The 18,982-nt window shown below is 38.1% G+C and overlaps 3 protein-coding genes across 4 annotated transcripts in view; 1 reads left to right on the top strand and 2 right to left on the bottom strand.

Moving 5' to 3' along the window:
* The window catches only part of Lrp4 (LDL receptor related protein 4), a 409,566-nt gene that overhangs the window by 262,128 nt on the left and 128,456 nt on the right, over positions 1-18,982 (top strand). The window lies entirely within an intron of this gene.
* On the bottom strand, positions 617-6,201 carry LOC136853217 (uncharacterized). Its single transcript, XM_067128591.1, has 7 exons — positions 6,091-6,201; positions 4,288-4,359; positions 3,816-3,989; positions 3,602-3,751; positions 3,034-3,116; positions 1,450-1,608; positions 617-824 (listed from the first exon to the last, which is right to left on the bottom strand). Exons 2-7 carry the CDS (start codon positions 4,352-4,354, stop codon positions 765-767), a joined length of 693 nt encoding a protein of 230 aa, XP_066984692.1. The 5' UTR covers positions 4,355-4,359; positions 6,091-6,201; the 3' UTR covers positions 617-764.
* On the bottom strand, positions 8,934-14,466 carry LOC136853684 (uncharacterized). The gene is made up of 6 exons (XM_067129622.1): positions 14,369-14,466; positions 12,505-12,576; positions 11,813-12,205; positions 11,240-11,322; positions 9,768-9,926; positions 8,934-9,141 (listed from the first exon to the last, which is right to left on the bottom strand). The coding sequence occupies exons 2-6, from the start codon at positions 12,569-12,571 to the stop codon at positions 9,082-9,084; spliced, it is 762 nt and encodes a 253-aa protein (XP_066985723.1). The 5' UTR covers positions 12,572-12,576; positions 14,369-14,466; the 3' UTR covers positions 8,934-9,081.

Here is an 18,982-nt window from a genome sequence, read left to right on the forward strand (position 1 = left end):
TATTTGCAATAAGTGACCTATCAGTGCACCGTTCTGTTCAAGGTCTTTCTTACATTCATACTAACTAGTTGCATTTTCATTTCACTTCTGAAAACTACAAAATACACACACACACATATATATATGTGTATATTATGTCTATACATGTATATATATATATATATATATATATATATATATATATATATATATATATATATATATATATATATATATATATATATATATATATATATATATATATATATATATATATATATATATATATATATATATATATATATATATATATATATATATATATATATATATATATATATATATATATACTGCAAAGCTTAAAATTGTAATATTCGTTCAGGAAAAAATAACAAAAACATATATAAGTGCAATTTTATTTCCATGGAAAGTTGGGCTTATAATTGACAATATATTTTTCTTCATTTTTGGCTTTTTGACTTCCATGACTCCGTAACTCCAAATATATCGCTGTCAGTGACTGATGACCAAAGCTTCTTGCACGTTCTGGCCTCGTCTTAAGTTTCTCCTTCAGTGAAACTATTATTAATGTTTTACTAATGTGTTAAAGCGTCAGTGGATAATAATACTCAGTAAATATGCTCAAAATTTATTTATGAAGTAACTGGCGTTTCAAAGTTCAAGGTTTTGTGTGTGCTCTTTCTAATAACATTTTGGTCTAACTTGATATCAAGAGGTGATCTTCGCCGTGGAGTTAGTCATTAGGACGTCTTCAGGATAATTCCTTAAGGAGTAGCAAGGGTCGTTTTGCATTTCGCCACCAAGCAGTTTTGGAAGACCAAGTACTGTTGCAAGGAGAGAAGAAATTAGCGTTTATTGTCAGTGCATTAGTTTGTCATTCTGGAGACGTTCTATTTATGTACGAAGAGATTCTTCTGTCCCTGCTTAGTCTATTAGGAGGTTTCTGGATGAAGAACTCGGTAAATATCATTCGAAAACTTTTGAAAAATTTAAACATGGGTTACAACCAAGTTCATGACTTAAATGTAACTTGAGACATTTTCGATTTTCAAGACATTGTGCATTAATACTTACATGGAAAATTCAAGCCCGCAGTAGTATGTCTGTATATTGCTATATACAGGAAGCTTTCGCCAACTTGGTCAATTGGCCTCTTCTTCAGCCAGAATAAACAGAAATAACATTACATATATGATAACATCCTTGAAAAATGGAAGTTATTCTTTCAGGTAACTCCAGAAAGAATAACAAGCTGTTTTATAACTTCCATTTTTCAAAGAAGTTTTCATACATGTAATATTATTTCTATGTTTATTCAGCCAGGAGAGGACAACTGATCGAGTTGGCTTAAGCTTCCCGTATACAGCAGTATGCATACATACCCCTGCGGACTTGACTTTTCCATCTGAGATCACGAGAAAGTGATTGATATCAAATATTAATACTTACGTTATTTGTTTGTCCCTGAGAGCTTGTGTCGCAGGCAGGCACTTCATTCACTATAGCATCGACTTGGGCTGTAGTCAGCGTTTCCCATCTGTTGTTGGTGAGGCTTCCCGTAAGAGCTGTGGCCAATTCGGTCGTCTTGATAGCTCCTGTATCAGTCAGCTGCGGAATATGATACTGGTAATTAGGCGTCAGTTGTTGTGAGGCTTTAAAGTATTATTGTCGTGAAGTGATAAAGAGGGCTGTAGAGCTGTGGATCATTGTATTCACAGGTGTGATTTAAGTTAACTTGTAATCAGTTAACTCTGAGTAATTACTTGACAGATGCCATTTAGTGATGAGCAGTTACTTGACAGACACGATTCAGTGATGAGCAGTTGCTTGACAGAAACTATTTAGTGATGAATAAGATTTAATGATGAGCAGACAGACACGATTTAGTGATGAGAAGTTACTTGACAGAAACTAATTTAGTGATGAGTAATGAGCAGTCACCTGACAGAAATTATTTAGTGATGAATAATTACTAGACAGGCATGAGCAGTTACTTGATAGAAACTATTTAGTGATGAGTAATTACTTGATTTAGTGATGAGCAGTTACTTGACAGATACGATTTGGTTATGAGTAATCACTTGACATATGATTTAATGATGAATGATTACTTGATAGATATGATTTAGTGATGAATAATTACCTGACAAATACGATTTAGTGATGAATGACTACTTGTCAGATACTATTTAGTGATGAGTAATTAATTGACAGGTAATCACTGATTACATAGATACGATTTACTGATGAATAAATACTTGGCAGAAACGATTTAGTGATGAATGACTACAGATGATGAGATACTATTTTAGTGATGAGTAATTACTTGATAGATACGATTAGTAATGAATAATTACTTAACAGATACTATTTAGTGTTGAACAATTACTTGACAGAAACGATTTAGTGATGAGTAATTACTTGACGGATACGATTTAGTGATGAGTAATTACTTGACGGATTTCGATTTAGTAATGAATAATTACTTGACAGAAACGATTTAGTGATGAATAATTACTTGACAGAAACGATTTAGTGATGAATAATTACTTGACGGGTACGATTAGTGATGAATAATTACTTGACAGATACGATTTAGTGATGAATAACTACTTGACAGAAACGATTTAGTGATGAATAATTACTTGACAGAAACGATTTAGTGGTGAGTAATTACTTGACAGAAACGATTTAGTGATGAGTAATTACTTGACGGATACGATTAGTGATGAATAATTACTTGACAGATACGATTTAGTGATGAATGATTACTTGACAGAAACGATTTAGCGATGAATAATTACTTGACTGAAACGATTTAGCGACGAGTAATTGCTTGGCAGGTAATTACTTGATAGATACGACTTGTAATGAATAATTATTTGACAGGTAATCACTTGACAGAAACGATTTAGTGGATGAATAATTACTTGATACGGTTTAGTGGATGAATAATTACTTGGCAGATACGGTTTAGTGAATCAATGGCAGGTACTTTTCAGTTCTGAAAACGTGACAGGAGTGTCTACTCACCAGTGACTGATTCGTCAGTCCCTTCTTGATCAAGCAGTTTTGTAAATCGTCAGAAAGCTGTGGCTTAGTACCTGATCCCCACGCTTTTGTTAAGGAAGGAAAAAAAAAGAATAAGTATAAACACATGGACATGGTACTGAAAACATCACGAATCAAGTGATCTTTCCCAAAATGAAAGTTTACTCGCATTTGTGTGTAACCTTATTTCTACTTTCACGCTTTTTTTTTTTTCCAAACCTGGGAAATAGATTGCGACACATTTTCCCACGTGAGCTTCATTATCATTCTGGTTCATGCACTCATTTCATTCATTTCCCGGGTCTTCTTATCGTCTTTCTGGGCTCCAGCTAGGTTATATACTATATACAGTATATATTTATATATATATATATATATATATATATATATATATATATATATATATATATATATATATATATATACATACATATATATATACACACACATATATATACAGATATATATATACATATATACAGGTATATATATGTACATATACATACATACATACATACATTTATTAAGCAGATATGAAAAGTACTAATACCTGGCATAGGCGGAGGTGTAATTCCTAGTTCCTGAGCGCAGTCTGTTAGAGCTTGACCCCTACCGCCACCCCTCCTCCTCTTCCTCCACCACCATGCCTCTTCCCCGTCCTCCTTCTCGTCCTCCTCCTCCTCCTCCTCCTCCTCCTCGCCTTCCTCCCCAACCTCCCATTTCTCCGGAACGTCCTCCTTCTCTTCCCCAGTGTCCTCCCCAGCCCCCGTGGCCTCCTTCCCCTCCGCCTCCGTGGCCTCCGCCTCCGAGGCCTCCGCCTCCGAGGCCTCCGCCTCCGAGGCCTCCGCCTCCGAGGCCTCCGCCTCCGGGGCCTCCGCCTCCGAGGCTCCTACCCAGGAGACGAGTGCACTTGCAGTCGTAGTCGGTGGTGTTGCAAGCTGGATAGAAATCGATGAATAAGTACATCAGTATGAACAATGTCGCGTGTTTTACTTTTCTCAACTATGGCCTTCGTGACTGACGGCTGACTGGAGTGCTTTGGATAGAATGCAATAAATAAAAGTCATTTTGATTGCTTTATTTTGACGAGGCAAACTGCTTGAGATTTGATTTAAATACTTCCGACCAAGATGTGGAGACGGTTGATTCACTGAAATACCTTTAACTTTTTTTTGGTAGGCTTTAGGAAGGATGAGTTAAAATTTTAGCATAAATACTCATTCGACCGGGACTTACGTGGGCCTTGGGCGTTGGTGAGGCTTGCGGCCGCACAGACCACGACAACCAAAGCCAGTTTCATCATACTGTCTGAAATGATAACAAAAAATAAAAAATTACGAAAAATAAGAATGATAAAATCGCTTCCCGGACTACATTGCAATATTCCCCTACTTTGCATAGCATTGACAGATGGAAAGGATTATCCTAAACCGTTTTAGTCTTCTGTAAAAGAAAGCTATTACAGAGATGGCTATTTGTCTGTCCGTCTGCACTTTTTCTGTCCGCCCTCAGATCTTAAAGACTACTGAGGTTAGAGGGCTGTAAATTGGTATGTTGATCATCCACCCTCCAATCGTCAAACATACCAAATTGCAGCCTTCTAGCCTCAGTAGTTTTTATTTTATTTGAGGTTAAATTTACCCATGATCGTGTCTGGCAACAACACAGGCCACCACCGGGCCGTGGCAGAAAGTTTCATGGGAAAGGGCTGAGAGATTCATACAGCATTCTAAGCTGTACAGAGAACTCGATTGCGCCGAAGAAACTTTGGCGCATTTTTTACTTGTCTATTTATGCGGATGGAACGCAATAAAATCGTTTGCCCAGTGAGGTCAGGGTGACCGTCAGCTTAATAGAAATAAAGTGAAAGTAAAGTACTTGGCCAGAAGTGATGCCTATAGTGATAGCCAATAATCGATTTATACATTAAAATGAAATTGTATGGTTACTCATTTTAATCGCCCGTCATTAGCCTTAAAATTATTCGACCTCTTCTGCCTACAGAACATTCAAAGCTCTGCACACATTCACCAGAACCTTTTGCTTTTAACAACTGCATTGACGTTCAGCTTCCTATATCCTAGAATATTCGGATGCGCTTTCCAGTGAAAGGCTTTCTGCCCTAAAATGGTAAACTGCAGTATCTGCAAAATTTTCGAAACTGAGGTATGCCACCTGCTGGGCTCGTGAAACACTAATACACAAGTTACTGCAGTTTCAGAATGGTTCTTCAATGCTTTATTTAGGGGTCCCATTTGCAGTATCTGCAGTATCTTTCAAAATCAGTAGTAAGGCAATTGGGCTCTGAAGTATCTACCATTTTTCTCAGTTTTGTATTTTCAGATGATTCTTCAGCCTTTTATTTAGGGCAGCTTTAAATTGCCTGGTGGAAATGAAGGGCAGAAATGAGATCTTCAGTGCTTTATTTAGCATTTGTTTTTCTTTGGAAAGAATGTCCAAAAATGAAATACACAATAGAAAAATAACAGTTTCACTGCGTGATTTACAAAGTGATTTATTTATTCCTTTTAAAGAGATCTGCATCTGCAAAATGTTGTAACCTGAAGGATAGAATTAACTAGTCGGTGAAACTTCGATCCACAAATGGTTTCTATTTAGGGGTCTTGCAACACTAAGCATCAAGAAACTGCAATACACCTTACCGATTGCGTTAGGCAGCAAATCATCAAGAAATGAAGGGCACCGATTGCGTTGAAGCAATAAGCATCAAGAAAACTTTTTCTCCACAATACACCTTACCGATTGCGTTGAAAGAAATAAGCCTCAAAAACTTCAATACACCTTACCGATTGCGTTGAAAAATAAGCATCACTGCTTCAATTACAAAGTCGACCGATTGCGTTGATTCAATAAGCATCAAGAAACTTCAATACACCTTACCGATTGCGTTAACAATAAGCATCAAGAAACTTCAATCCCACCTTACCGATTGCGTTGAACAATAAGCATCAAGAAACTTCAATACACCTTACCGATTGCGTTGAAGCAATAAGCATCGAAAACTTCAAGACAACTTACCGGCTGCTCGTAGCTCGACGTCGAAGTGATTCTGGATCGATCCCGAAGGGTAATTATAGTGTACACTTCTGCCTGCAGTATCTGGATGAATGGGACACAGTGGATGAGAACTTGCTTTAAATACTTTACCTTAAATGCCTGTCCAATTAGCACGTGACGTCATCCTTTTTCATACTATTGTGACGTCAGACTTCCGTATGAAAAGGACGTTTAAAGACGACAATGAATAACGTGGATAAAACGCAGTGTTATTCATTGTTACAATGTAAACGTTACCTGATTGTTTATAGCATTGTAACAGATTTAGGATGTATGTTTTTATTATTAGGATTTTATTGTACAGGTAATGCATTTCAGGATACCTATTTTTGGCTTTGAAACTGTTTCCTAGTCTAGCCAATTTCCGCTTACACATTTTATCATTTAGTTTAGCTTGAATTATGTGTTTTTCAATATCATGCAGCGAAGTTTGTGCTTGCCGTTAATTTCTTGTTCGGGAAAAGTCAAGCAGTTTTCGTCTTCATCCATGAAAATGGGTTAAGAATCTCATTTTAAGAACCACCTATATATTTCGCTAGTGTGGCAGTAACTAATATTCTGTCTCCTAATTTTAGGCGACATTCCGTGAGGATATAGAATGTAAGGATATAGAATAACCGACTATTGGAGAAACGGATCTACAGCTATGTATATGTATGTATACTTAAAGATAAAACTGTACAGATAGCTTTCGGGAATCGGTTCGGTTCCCGTTTCAGTCTGATTGAAAAGGGGAACCGAACCGATTCCCGAAACCTATCAGTGCAACTTTATCTTTAAATATATGTACATATACATAACTGTGGATTTGTTTCTCCATTTAAGACTCGTGTTTCTAATAGTGTTTTTTATCCGACTGTTGTTAAGTGGAACCTGGTTAAATGGTCAAATTAAATTACGAAAGATCTGTAGCGGATGCTGTCATTTGGAAGTCGTGCTGGTTCAGAGGTCTTCCATGTCTTCTAGTGCTTTGATCCCCGTAGTGGGGATAGTGCCGTCAGTGCACCTCATGCGGTGCACTGTAGGCATTACTTAAGGTTCTTTGCAAAGTGCCTTCGGCCCCTTGTTGCAACCCTTTTTCTGTACCTCCTTTCATATTCTCTTTCTTCCATCGTACTTTCCACCCTAAATACCTGAATTTAATCATAACCCTAACTTAATTTGTACCCACCAGCATTAGAAGAAAGTAAAGATAAGGGCGCATTATTCCCTTCCAGAATGCTCTCAAAGTTTTGTTCCAGTCTGTCCATCAGCGTGTCTGCCTCGCTTACCTCTTCATCGCAACTCATCTGACATGGTCGAGTCGATTCTGGCCAAGCTTGGTACACAAGATGACCATCATTTATGGATGTGCAGAGGGGTTTCCGTCCATCAAGTTCCTCGTTGGACGGGTCGGTATAATTCTTGGCTAGCACTCTGCTAGGCCCGCGTTCGAGTCTCCGGCCGGCCAGTGAAGAATTAGAGGAATTTGTTACTGGTGATAGAAATTCATTTCTCTGTATAATGTGGTTCGGATTCCACAGTAAGCTGTAGGTCCAGCTGCTAGGCAACCAGTTGGTTCTTAGCCACGCAAAATAAGTTTGATCCTTCGGGCCAGCCCTAGGAGAGCTGTTAATCAGCTCAGTGGTCTGGTTAAACTAAGGTATACTTAACTTTTTTGCACATGAAGGTAGAGCATCTCTGCGGCCGTTCCTAATGTCAGTATTTCTTTTACTCCTTATTGTAACTTACTACTACCTAGTCGAAGGGACTTCAGAATTGGAATCAAGGTGCGCCATCGTGCATAGATGCTCTTGGTGTGTACGTGACCACCTCTGCTTTCGTATGTCTGTCAAGGTGTCGTTTTTGCTTGCCTTGTCATCACATTTCCTATATGGCTGAAGTGGTCTCAATCAAACGTGACCGTTGATCTTCGTAATAAAAGTAGGATTAGTTTTCAAGTGCCGCGCTGGTTGAATCTTTTACAGGAATTTTTCGATACCTAAATCATATCGCGTCCCTCAGCTCTTTTGGGTCTAAGAATTAAAAGGGAAAGTATGCAAGCGTGTTAGTTGATCACTGTTTGAATATAAGTTGTTCGGAGGCTGGACTCATTTTCTGAAAGTGAAGTATCTGCGCGATTAACAGAATTTTCTGTACTGAACGCCACCTATTGTGTGAGCTGCAACAGTTGTAGAAAGGAAGTATTTGCAATAAGTGACCTATCAGTGCACCGTTCTGTTCAAGGTCTTTCTTACATTCATACTAACTAGTTGCATTTTCATTTCACTTCTGAAAACTACAAAATACACACACACACATATATATATGTGTATATTATGTGTCTATACATGTATATATATATATATATATATATATATATATATATATATATATATATATATATATATATATATATATATATATATATATATATATATATATATATATATATATATATATATATATATATATATATATATATATATATATATATATATATATATATATATATATATATATATATATATATATACTGCAAAGCTTAAAATTGTAATATTCGTTCAGGAAAAAAATAACAAAAACATATATAAGTGCAATTTTATTTCCATGGAAAGTTGGGCTTATAATTGACAATATATTTTTTCTTCATTTTTGGCTTTTTGACTTCCATGACTCCGTAACTCCAAATATATCGCTGTCAGTGACTGATGACCAAAGCTTCTTGCACGTTCTGGCCTCGTCTTAAGTTTCTCCTTCAGTGAAACTATTATTAATGTTTTACTAATGTGTTAAAGCGTCAGTGGATAATAATACTCAGTAAATATGCTCAAAATTTATTTATGAAGTAACTGGCGTTTCAAAGTTCAAGGTTTTGTGTGTGCTCTTTCTAATAACATTTTGGTCTAACTTGATATCAAGAGGTGATCTTCGCCGTGGAGTTAGTCATTAGGACGTCTTCAGGATAATTCCTTAAGGAGTAGCAAGGGTCGTTTTGCATTTCGCCACCAAGCAGTTTTGGAAGACCAAGTACTGTTGCAAGGAGAGAAGAAATTAGCGTTTATTGTCAGTTCATTAGTTTGTCATTCTGGAGACGTTCTATTTATGTACGAAGAGATTCTTCTGTCCCTGCTTAGTCTATTAGGAGGTTTCTGGATGAAGAACTCGGTAAATATCATTCGAAAACTTTTTGAAAAATTTAAACATGGGTTACAACCAAGTTCATGACTTAAATGTAACTTGAGACATTTTCGATTTTCAAGACATTGTGCATTAATACTTACATGGAAAATTCAAGCCCGCAGTAGTATGTCTGTATATTGCTATATACAGGAAGCTTTCGCCAACTTGGTCAATTGGCCTCTTCTTCAGCCAGAATAAACAGAAATAACATTACATATATGATAACATCCTTGAAAAATGGAAGTTATTCTTTCAGGCAACTCCAGAAAGAATAACAAGCTGTTTTATAACTTCCATTTTTCAAAGAAGTTTTCATACATGTAATATTATTTCTATGTTTATTCAGCCAGGAGAGGACAACTGATCGAGTTGGCTTAAGCTTCCCGTATACAGCAGTATGCATACATACCCCTGCGGACTTGACTTTTCCATCTGAGATCACGAGAAAGTGATTGATATCAAATATTAATACTTACGTTATTTGTTTGTCCCTGAGAGCTTGTGTCGCAGGCAGGCACTTCATTCACTATAGCATCGACTTGGGCTGTAGTCAGCGTTTCCCATCTGTTGTTGGTGAGGCTTCCCGTAAGAGCTGTGGCCAATTCGGTCGTCTTGATAGCTCCTGTATCAGTCAGCTGCGGAATATGATACTGGTAATTAGGCGTCAGTTGTTGTGAGGCTTTAAAGTATTATTGTCGTGAAGTGATAAAGAGGGCTGTAGAGCTGTGGATCATTGTATTCACAGGTGTGATTTAAGTATTGTAATCAGTTAACTCTGAGTAATTACTTGACAGATGCCATTTAGTGATGAGCAGTTACTTGACAGACACGATTCAGTGATGAGCAGTTGCTTGACAGAAACTATTTAGTGATGAATAAGTACTTGACAGACACGATTTAGTGATGAGAAGTTACTTGACAGAAACTATTTAGTGATGAGTAATTACTTGACAGAAATTATTTAGTGATGAATAATTACTAGACAGGCACGATTTAGTGATGAGCAGTTACTTGACAGATACGATTTAGTTATGAGTAATCACTTGACATATGATTTAATGATGAATGATTACTTGATAGATATGATTTAGTGATGAATAATTACCTGACAAATACGATTTAGTGATGAATGACTACTTGTCAGATACTATTTAGTGATGAGTAATTAATTGACAGGTAATCACTTGACAGATACGATTTACTGATGAATAAATACTTAACAGAAACGATTTAGTGATGAATGACTACTTGACAGATACTATTTAGTGATGAGTAATTACTTGATAGATACGATTAGTAATGAATAATTACTTAACAGATACTATTTAGTGTTGAACAATTACTTGACAGAGACGATTTAGTGATGAGTAATTACTTGACGGATACGATTTAGTGATGAGTAATTACTTGACGGATACGATTTAGTAATGAATAATTACTTGACAGAGACGATTTAGTGATGAATAATTACTTGACAGAAACGATTTAGTGATGAATAATTACTTGACGGGTACGATTAGTGATGAATAATTACTTGACAGATACGATTTAGTGATGAATAATTACTTGACAGAAACGATTTAGTGATGAATAATTACTTGACAGAAACGATTTAGTGGTGAGTAATTACTTGACAGAAACGATTTAGTGATGAGTAATTACTTGACGGATACGATTAGTGATGAATAATTACTTGACAGATACGGTTTAGTGATGAATGATTACTTGACAGAAACGATTTAGCGATGAATAATTACTTGACTGAAACGATTTAGCGACGAGTAATTGCTTGGCAGGTAATTACTTGATAGATACGGCTTGTAATGAATAATTATTTGACAGGTAATCACTTGACAGAAACGATTTAGTGGATGAATAATTACTTGGCAGATACTTTTCAGTGAATCAATGGCACAGTTCTGAAAACGTGACAGGAGTGTCTACTCACCAGTGACTGATTCGTCAGTCCCTTCTTGATCAAGCAGTTTTGTAAATCGTCAGAAAGCTGTGGCTTAGTACCTGATCCCCACGCTTTTGTTAAGGAAGGAAAAAAAAAGAATAAGTATAAACACATGGACATGGTACTGAAAACATCACGAATCAAGTGATCTTTCCCAAAATGAAAGTTTACTCGCATTTGTGTGTAACCTTACTTCTACTTTCACGCTTTTTTTTTCCAAACCGGGAAATAGATTGCGACACATTTTCTCACGTGAGCTTCATTATCATTCTGGTTCTTGCACTCATTTCATTCATTTCCCGGGTCTTCTTATCGTCTTTCGGGGCTCCAGCTAGGTTATATACTATATACAGTATATATTTATATATATATATATATATATATATATATATATATATATATATATATATATATATATATATATATATATATATATATACATACATATATATACACACACATATATATACAGATATATATATACATATATACAGGTATATATATGTACATATACATACATACATACATACATTATTAAGCAGATATGAAAAGTACTAATACCTGGCATAGGCGGAGGTGTAATTCCTAGTTCCTGAGCGCAGTCTGTTAGAGCTTGACCCCTACCGCCACCCCCTCCTCCTCTTCCTCCACCACCATGCCTCTTCCCCCGTCCTCCTTCTCGTCCTCCTCCTCCTCCTCCTCCTCCTCGCCTTCCTCCCCAACCTCCCATTTCTCCGGAACGTCCTCCTTCTCTTCCCCAGTGTCCTCCCCCGCCCCCGTGGCCTCCGCTTCCGTGGCCTCCGCCTCCGTGGCCTCCGCCTCCGAGGCCTCCGCCTCCGAGGCCTCCGCCTCCGAAGCCTCCGCCTCCGAGGCCTCCGCCTCCGGGGCCTCCGCCTCCGAGGCTCCTACCCAGGAGACGAGTGCACTTGCAGTCGTAGTCGGTGGTGTTGCAAGCTGGATAGAAATCGATGAATAAGTACATCAGTATGAACAATGTCGCGTGTTTTACTTTTCTCAACTATGGCCTTCGTGACTGACGGCTGACTGGAGTGCTTTGGATAGAATGCAATAAATAAAAGTCATTTTGATTGCTTTATTTTGACGAGGCAAACTGCTTGAGATTTGATTTAAATACTTCCGACCAAGATGTGGAGACGGTTGATTCACTGAAATACCTTTAACTTTTTTTTTGGTAGGCTTTAGGAAGGATGAGTTAAAATTTTAGCATAAATACTCATTCGACCGGGACTTACGTGGGCCTTGGGCGTTGGTGAGGCTTGCGGCCGCACAGACCACGACAACCAAAGCCAGTTTCATCATACTGTCTGAAATGATAACAAAAATAAAAATTACGAAAAATAAGAATGATAAAATCGCTTCCCGGACTACATTGCAATATTCCCTACTTTGCATAGCATTGACAGATGGAAAGGATTATCCTAAACCGTTTTAGTCTTCTGTAAAAGAAAGCTATTACAGAGATGGCTATTTGTCTGTCCGTCTGCACTTTTTCTGTCCGCCCTCAGATCTTAAAGACTACTGAGGTTAGAGGGCTGTAAATTGGTATGTTGATCATCCACCCTCCAATCGTCAAACATACCAAATTGCAGCCTTCTAGCCTCAGTAGTTTTTATTTTATTTGAGGTTAAATTTACCCATGATCGTGCCAACAACACAGGCCACCACCGGGCCGTGGCAGAAAGTTTCATGGGAAAGGGCTGAGAGATTCATACAGCATTCTAAGCTGTACAGAGAACTCGATTGCGCCGAAGAAACTTTGGCGCATTTTTTACTTGTCTATTTATGCGGATGGAACGCAATAAAATCGTTTGCCCAGTGAGGTCAGGGTGACCGTCAGCTTAATAGAAATAAAGTGAAAGTAAAGTACTTGGCCAGAAGTGATGCCTATAGTGATAGCCAATAATCGATTTATACATTAAAATTAAATTGTATGGTTACTCATTTTAATCGCCCGTCATTAGCCTTAAAATTATTCGACCTCTTCTGCCTACAGAACATTCAAAGCTCTGCACACATTCACCAGAACCTTTCGCTTTTAACAACTGCGTTGACGTTCAGCTTCATATATCCTAGAATATTCGGATGCGCTTTCCATTGAAAGGCTTTCTGCCCTAAAATGGTAAACTGCAGTATCTGCAAAATTTTCGAAACTGAGGTATGCCACCTGCTGGGCTCGTGAAACACTAATACACAAGTTACTGCAGTTTCAGAATGGTTCTTCAGTGCTTTATTTAGGAGGTCCCATTTGCAGTATCTGCAGAATTTTCGAAATTGAGTTACTCCACATATTGGGCTCGTGAAACACTAATACACAAGTTACTGCAGTTTCAGAATGATTCTTCAATGCTTTATTTAGGGGCGTACCATTTGTAGTATCTGCAGAATTTTGGAAACTGAGATATGCCAGCTACTGGGCTCGTGAAACACTAATACACAAGTTACTGCAATTTCAGAATGAATCTTCATTGCTTTTTTTAGGGGGTCCCATTTGCAGTATCTGCAAAATTTTCGAAATTGAGGTATGCCACCTCCTGGGCTCGTGAAACACTAATACACAAGTTACTGCAATTTCAGAATGGTTCTTCAGTGCTTTATTTAGGGGGTCCTATTTGCAGTATCTGCAAAATCAGTAGTAAGGCCAGGGAAAACTGCAGTATCTACCATTTTTCTCAGTTTTGTATTTTCTCAGATACTGCAGCCTTCCATTTTAGGGCAGCTTTAAATCCTGATGGAAATGAAGGGCAGTGAATCCCTTGCGGATTTCAAGGTTTTCTTTGGAAAGAATGTCCAAAAAATGAAATACACAATAGAAAAATAACGAGGGCACTGCGTCAGTTACAAAGTCGATGTTCCCGATTCCTTTTAAAGAGAGGAAACTGTTGTAACCTGAAGGATAGAATTAACTAGTCGGTGAAACTTCGATCCCACTTTCCTATTGCTTGCAACACTAAGCATCAAGAAACTTCAATACACCTTACCGATTGCGTTGAAGCAATAAGCATCAAGAAACTTCAATACACCTTACCGATTGCGTTGAAGCAATAAGCATCAAGAAACTTCAATACACCTTACCGATTGACAACATCAAGAAACTACCGGCTGCTCGAAACTAGCTCGACGTCGAAGTGATTCTGGATCGATCCCGAAGGGTAATTATAGTGTACACTTCTGCCTGCAGTATCTGGATGAATGGGACACAGTGGATGAGAACTTGCTTTAAATACTTTACCTTAAATGCCTGTCCAATTAGCACGTGACGTCATCCTTTTCATACTATTGTGACGTCAGACTTCCGTATGAAAAGGACGTTTAAAGACGACAATGAATAACGTGGATAAAACACAGTGTTATTCATTGTTACAATGTAAACGTTACCTGATTGTTTATAGCATTGTAACAGATTTAGGATGTATGTTTTTATTATTAGGATTTTATTGTACAGGTAATGCATTTCAGGATACCTTTTTTTGGCTTTGAAACTGTTTCCTAGTCTAGCCAATTTCCGCATACACATTTTATCATTTAGTTTAGCTTGAATTATGTGTTTTTCAATATCACGCAGCGAAATTTGTGCTTTTGAGCAATTCAGTAGGGCTAAGGACGGCTTGCCGTTAATTTCTTGTTCGGGAAAAGTCAAGCAGTTTTCGTCTTCATCCATGAAAATGGGTTAAGAATCTCATTGTAAGAACCACCTATATTTCTGCTAGTGTGGCAGTAACTAACATTCTGTCTCCTAATTTTAGGGCGACATTCCGTGAGGATATAGAATGTAAGGATATAGAATAACCGACTATTGGAGAAACGGATCTACAGCTATGTATATGTATGTATACTTAAAGATAAAACTGTACAGATAGCTTTCGGGAATCGGTTCGGTTCCCGTTTCAGTCTGATTGAAAAGGGGAACTGAACCGATTCCCGAAAGCTATCAGTGCAACTTTATCTTTAAATATATGTACATATACATAACTGTGGATTTGTTTCTCCATTTAAGACTCGTGCTACTAATAGTGTTTTTTATCCGACTGTTGTTGAGTGGAACCTGGTTAAATGGTCAAATTAAATTACGAAAGATCTATAGCGGATGCTGTCATTTGGAAGTCGTGCTGGTTCAAAGGTCTTCCATTTCTTCTAGTGCTTTGATCCCCGTAGTGGGGATAGTGCCGTCAGTGCACCTCATGCGGTGCACTGTAGGCATTACTTAAGGCTCTTTGCAAAGTGCCTTCGGCCCCTAGCTGCAACCCTTTTACTGTGCCTCCTTTCATATTCTCTTTCTTCCATCGTACTTTCCACCCTCCCCTGACAATTGATTCATAGTGCAACTGCTTTGAGGTTTTCCTCCTGTTACACCTCTCAAACATTTTGCTTTCAATTTCCGTGTCAGCGCTGAATGGCCTCATAGGTCCCAGTGCTTGGCCTTTGGCCTAAATTCTATATTCAATTCAATTCCAGTGCTTTAAGGGTCAAGGAACTTCAGATGCTGTAATAATCCAGATTAACATTCCTCTCGCAATATATGCATTTCCCATTAATTAGTATTTGAGAACACGTTCATATATACGCCCAGATGTGTATCTTTGTACGTCTTTACATGTGTAACTAATATTAAAGTTACAATGACGAAAACTCAAATTCATTTTGCAAGGTGTGGTTCCAGATGTGATCATTTCATTTCTCAACTCATTCTGGGGGGTGGAAGCGTCAGTCCCACGTCCATTTCCACCCTGGCAGCGACCCAATGCTGTCGACTCAGTACGAGATACGTAATTCGCTGCTTAGGTCAACAGGGGCACAGTGGGTTTGAAAGGAAGGTCCCAAATCGCTTGGTCATCTCGAGGCAATTTCTTGACCTCCGGATCATGAGGTCATAATTATAAATAGTATTATTTTTACTATTATTTTCATTCTTATCATTTACATTATTCTGTGTGTGTGTGTTCATAGTACATTCAGTTGTAGTAACGCAAATTTGGGACTTAAATGATTGATATTACCTAAATAACCGAAATTTAAACATAACCCTAAATCTTAATTTGTATCCACCAGCAATAAAAGAAAGGAGAGATAAAGGCGCATTAATCCTTTCCAGAAAGCTCTCAAAGTTTTGTTCCAGTCTGTCCATCAGTGTGTCTGCCTCGCTTCCCTCTTCATCGCAATTCCTCTGACATGGTCGAGTCGATTCGGGTCAAACTTGGTACACAAGATGACCATCATTTATAGATGTGCATGAGGGGTTTCCGTCCATCAAGTTCTCGTTGGACGGGTCGGTATAGTTCTCGGCTGGCACTCTGCTAGGCCCTCATTCGAGTCTCCGGCCGGCCAATGAAGAATCAGAGGAATTTGTTTCTGGTGATAGAAATTCATTTCTCTGTATAATGTGGTTCGGATTCCACAGTAAGCTGTAGGTCCCGCTGCTAGACAACCAATTGGTTCTTAGCCACGTAAAATAAGTTTGATCCTTCGGGCCAGCCCTAGGAGAGCTGTTAATCAGCTCAGTGGTCTGGTTAAACTAAGGTATACTTAACTTTTTCACACATGAAGATAGAGCATTGTGCGGCCGTTCCTAATGTCAGTGTTTCTTTTACTCCTTATTGTAACTTACTACTACCTAGTCGAAGGGACTTCAGAATTGGAATCAAGGTGCGCCATCATGCATAGATGCCCTTGGTGTGTACGTGACCACCTCTGCTTTCGTATGTCTGTCAAGGTGTTGTTTTTGCTTGCCTTGTCATCACATTTCTTATATGGCTGAAGTGGTCTCAATCAAACGTGACCGTTGATCTTCGTAATAAAAGTAGAATTAATTTTCAAGCGCCGCGCTGTTTGAACCACAGTATAAGAGAGTGCCCAGAGTTACACCCGTGTTTCATATTCTGATTTGCCTTTTGAAAGATTAGGCAAATCTGCCTTACTTTAGTTATCTGTCCTTGGGAGTGATCCGGATTTTCATTTAACCACGGCAGATGCATATTGCCCTAAAATGGAAAACTGCAGTAGTTGCAAATTTTCGAAATTGAGATATCCCACCTATTGGGCTCGTGAAGCATAAAATACACAAGTTACTGCAGTTTCAGAATGATTCTTCTATGCTTTTTTAGGGGTCCCATTTGCAGTCTCTGCAAAATTTTCAACAGTGAGATAGCCACCTCTTGGGCTCGTGAAACACTAATACACAAGTTACTGCAGTTTCTGAATTATTCTTCAATGCTTTATTAAGGGGGTCCCATTTGCAGTATCTGCAAAATCTTCGAAACTGAGATATGCCACCTATTGGACTCGTGAAACACAAAATACACAAATTACTGCAGCTTCAGAATGATTCTTCAGTGCTTTTTTAGCGGGTCCCATTTGCAGTATCTGCAAAAAATTGGGCTCGTGAAACACAGAATACACAAATTAATGCAGTTTCAGAGTGATTCTTCAGTGCTTCATTTTGGGGGTCACATTTGCAGTGTCTGCAAAATCAGTAGTAAGGCAAGGGAAAACTGCAGTATCTACCATTTTTCTCAGTTTTGTATTTTTGCAGATACTGCAGTCTTCCATTTTAGGGTAGTATAGCTGGGTAAGTAGTTTCCACAACCAGAGTATGATATATTTTAATTAAGTGTTAACTTCCTTATTCTATTGAAATTCCACACTCTAAATCAGTTCTTCTGTCCGTGTCATGAATGTTGATCCTGTCCCAAAGTATGGAACAGAATAATGCTCCTCTAACGCACCTTTTTACCCATTGTTTCGTTACTTCCGTCTCTTCTGCTTTTCATTTGTTAATATTTCCGGATCCTCCTCTGGTTTTCAGTGAGATATACATACATACACACACACACACACACACACACACACACACACACACACACACACACACACACACACACACACACACACACATATATATATATATATATATATATATATATATATATATATATATATATATATATATATATATTGCTTATATTACAATTTCGCTTGTATTGTACTTGTCTTTTTCACATATAGGCTTTTTCGGCTGCAGCTTCGTCAACAATTTAATGATTCTTAATCTTGTTCTCTATGATTGCAAGCACATTACAAAAATTAAAACTTTAATCTTTGATTTGGAGTTATGAACTTGTGGACTCCATTAATTATTTTCTCTGCATGATGATTTGTTAATTACCTACGATTATCATTTTTACAATGGGCTCTTTCATCGAAAAGAAAACACACGCAGGCTATTTCCTTTCAAGAGAACGAATGACCCCATTTTTTACGAATGAGGTCAATTACTGGTGTGTAGAGCTTCAGAAGCTGTTGAGGATGTGTGGATGGTTAAAAGTTTAGCTAATAATAGTAATGGAACGTTTGACGGAGATTCTACGTGACTCTGAAGCAGACGACCATCCTTGCATGACACGCTGTGTAACAAATTGAAGTACATACGAGCGGGTCGGCATGATTTTGCCGATTCAGCCGGTTCCGTCCAGTTTTGTCTCACGTCATGATAACCTGCTTCCTGTTTTGTATCGAATGCCATTCCAGCCGCGTACGGAAACAATTGTCATCCTGACGTACATTGTCTGAGGCCGGAATGAAAGATATGGTGGGATCATAATGACGATGACGCGCCTGTTATAACGCGGATACGATGCGTTGGCAAAGGGTGTGCGGTTGTTTTGCGTTGTACGCGTTCGTGGGAATTTTAGGCCTGTCATTGCGTATTCGCATAAT

The sequence above is a fragment of the Macrobrachium rosenbergii genome, chromosome 27 (genome assembly GCF_040412425.1).
Source record: "Macrobrachium rosenbergii isolate ZJJX-2024 chromosome 27, ASM4041242v1, whole genome shotgun sequence".
Classification (NCBI taxonomy): Eukaryota; Metazoa; Arthropoda; class Malacostraca; order Decapoda; family Palaemonidae; genus Macrobrachium; species Macrobrachium rosenbergii.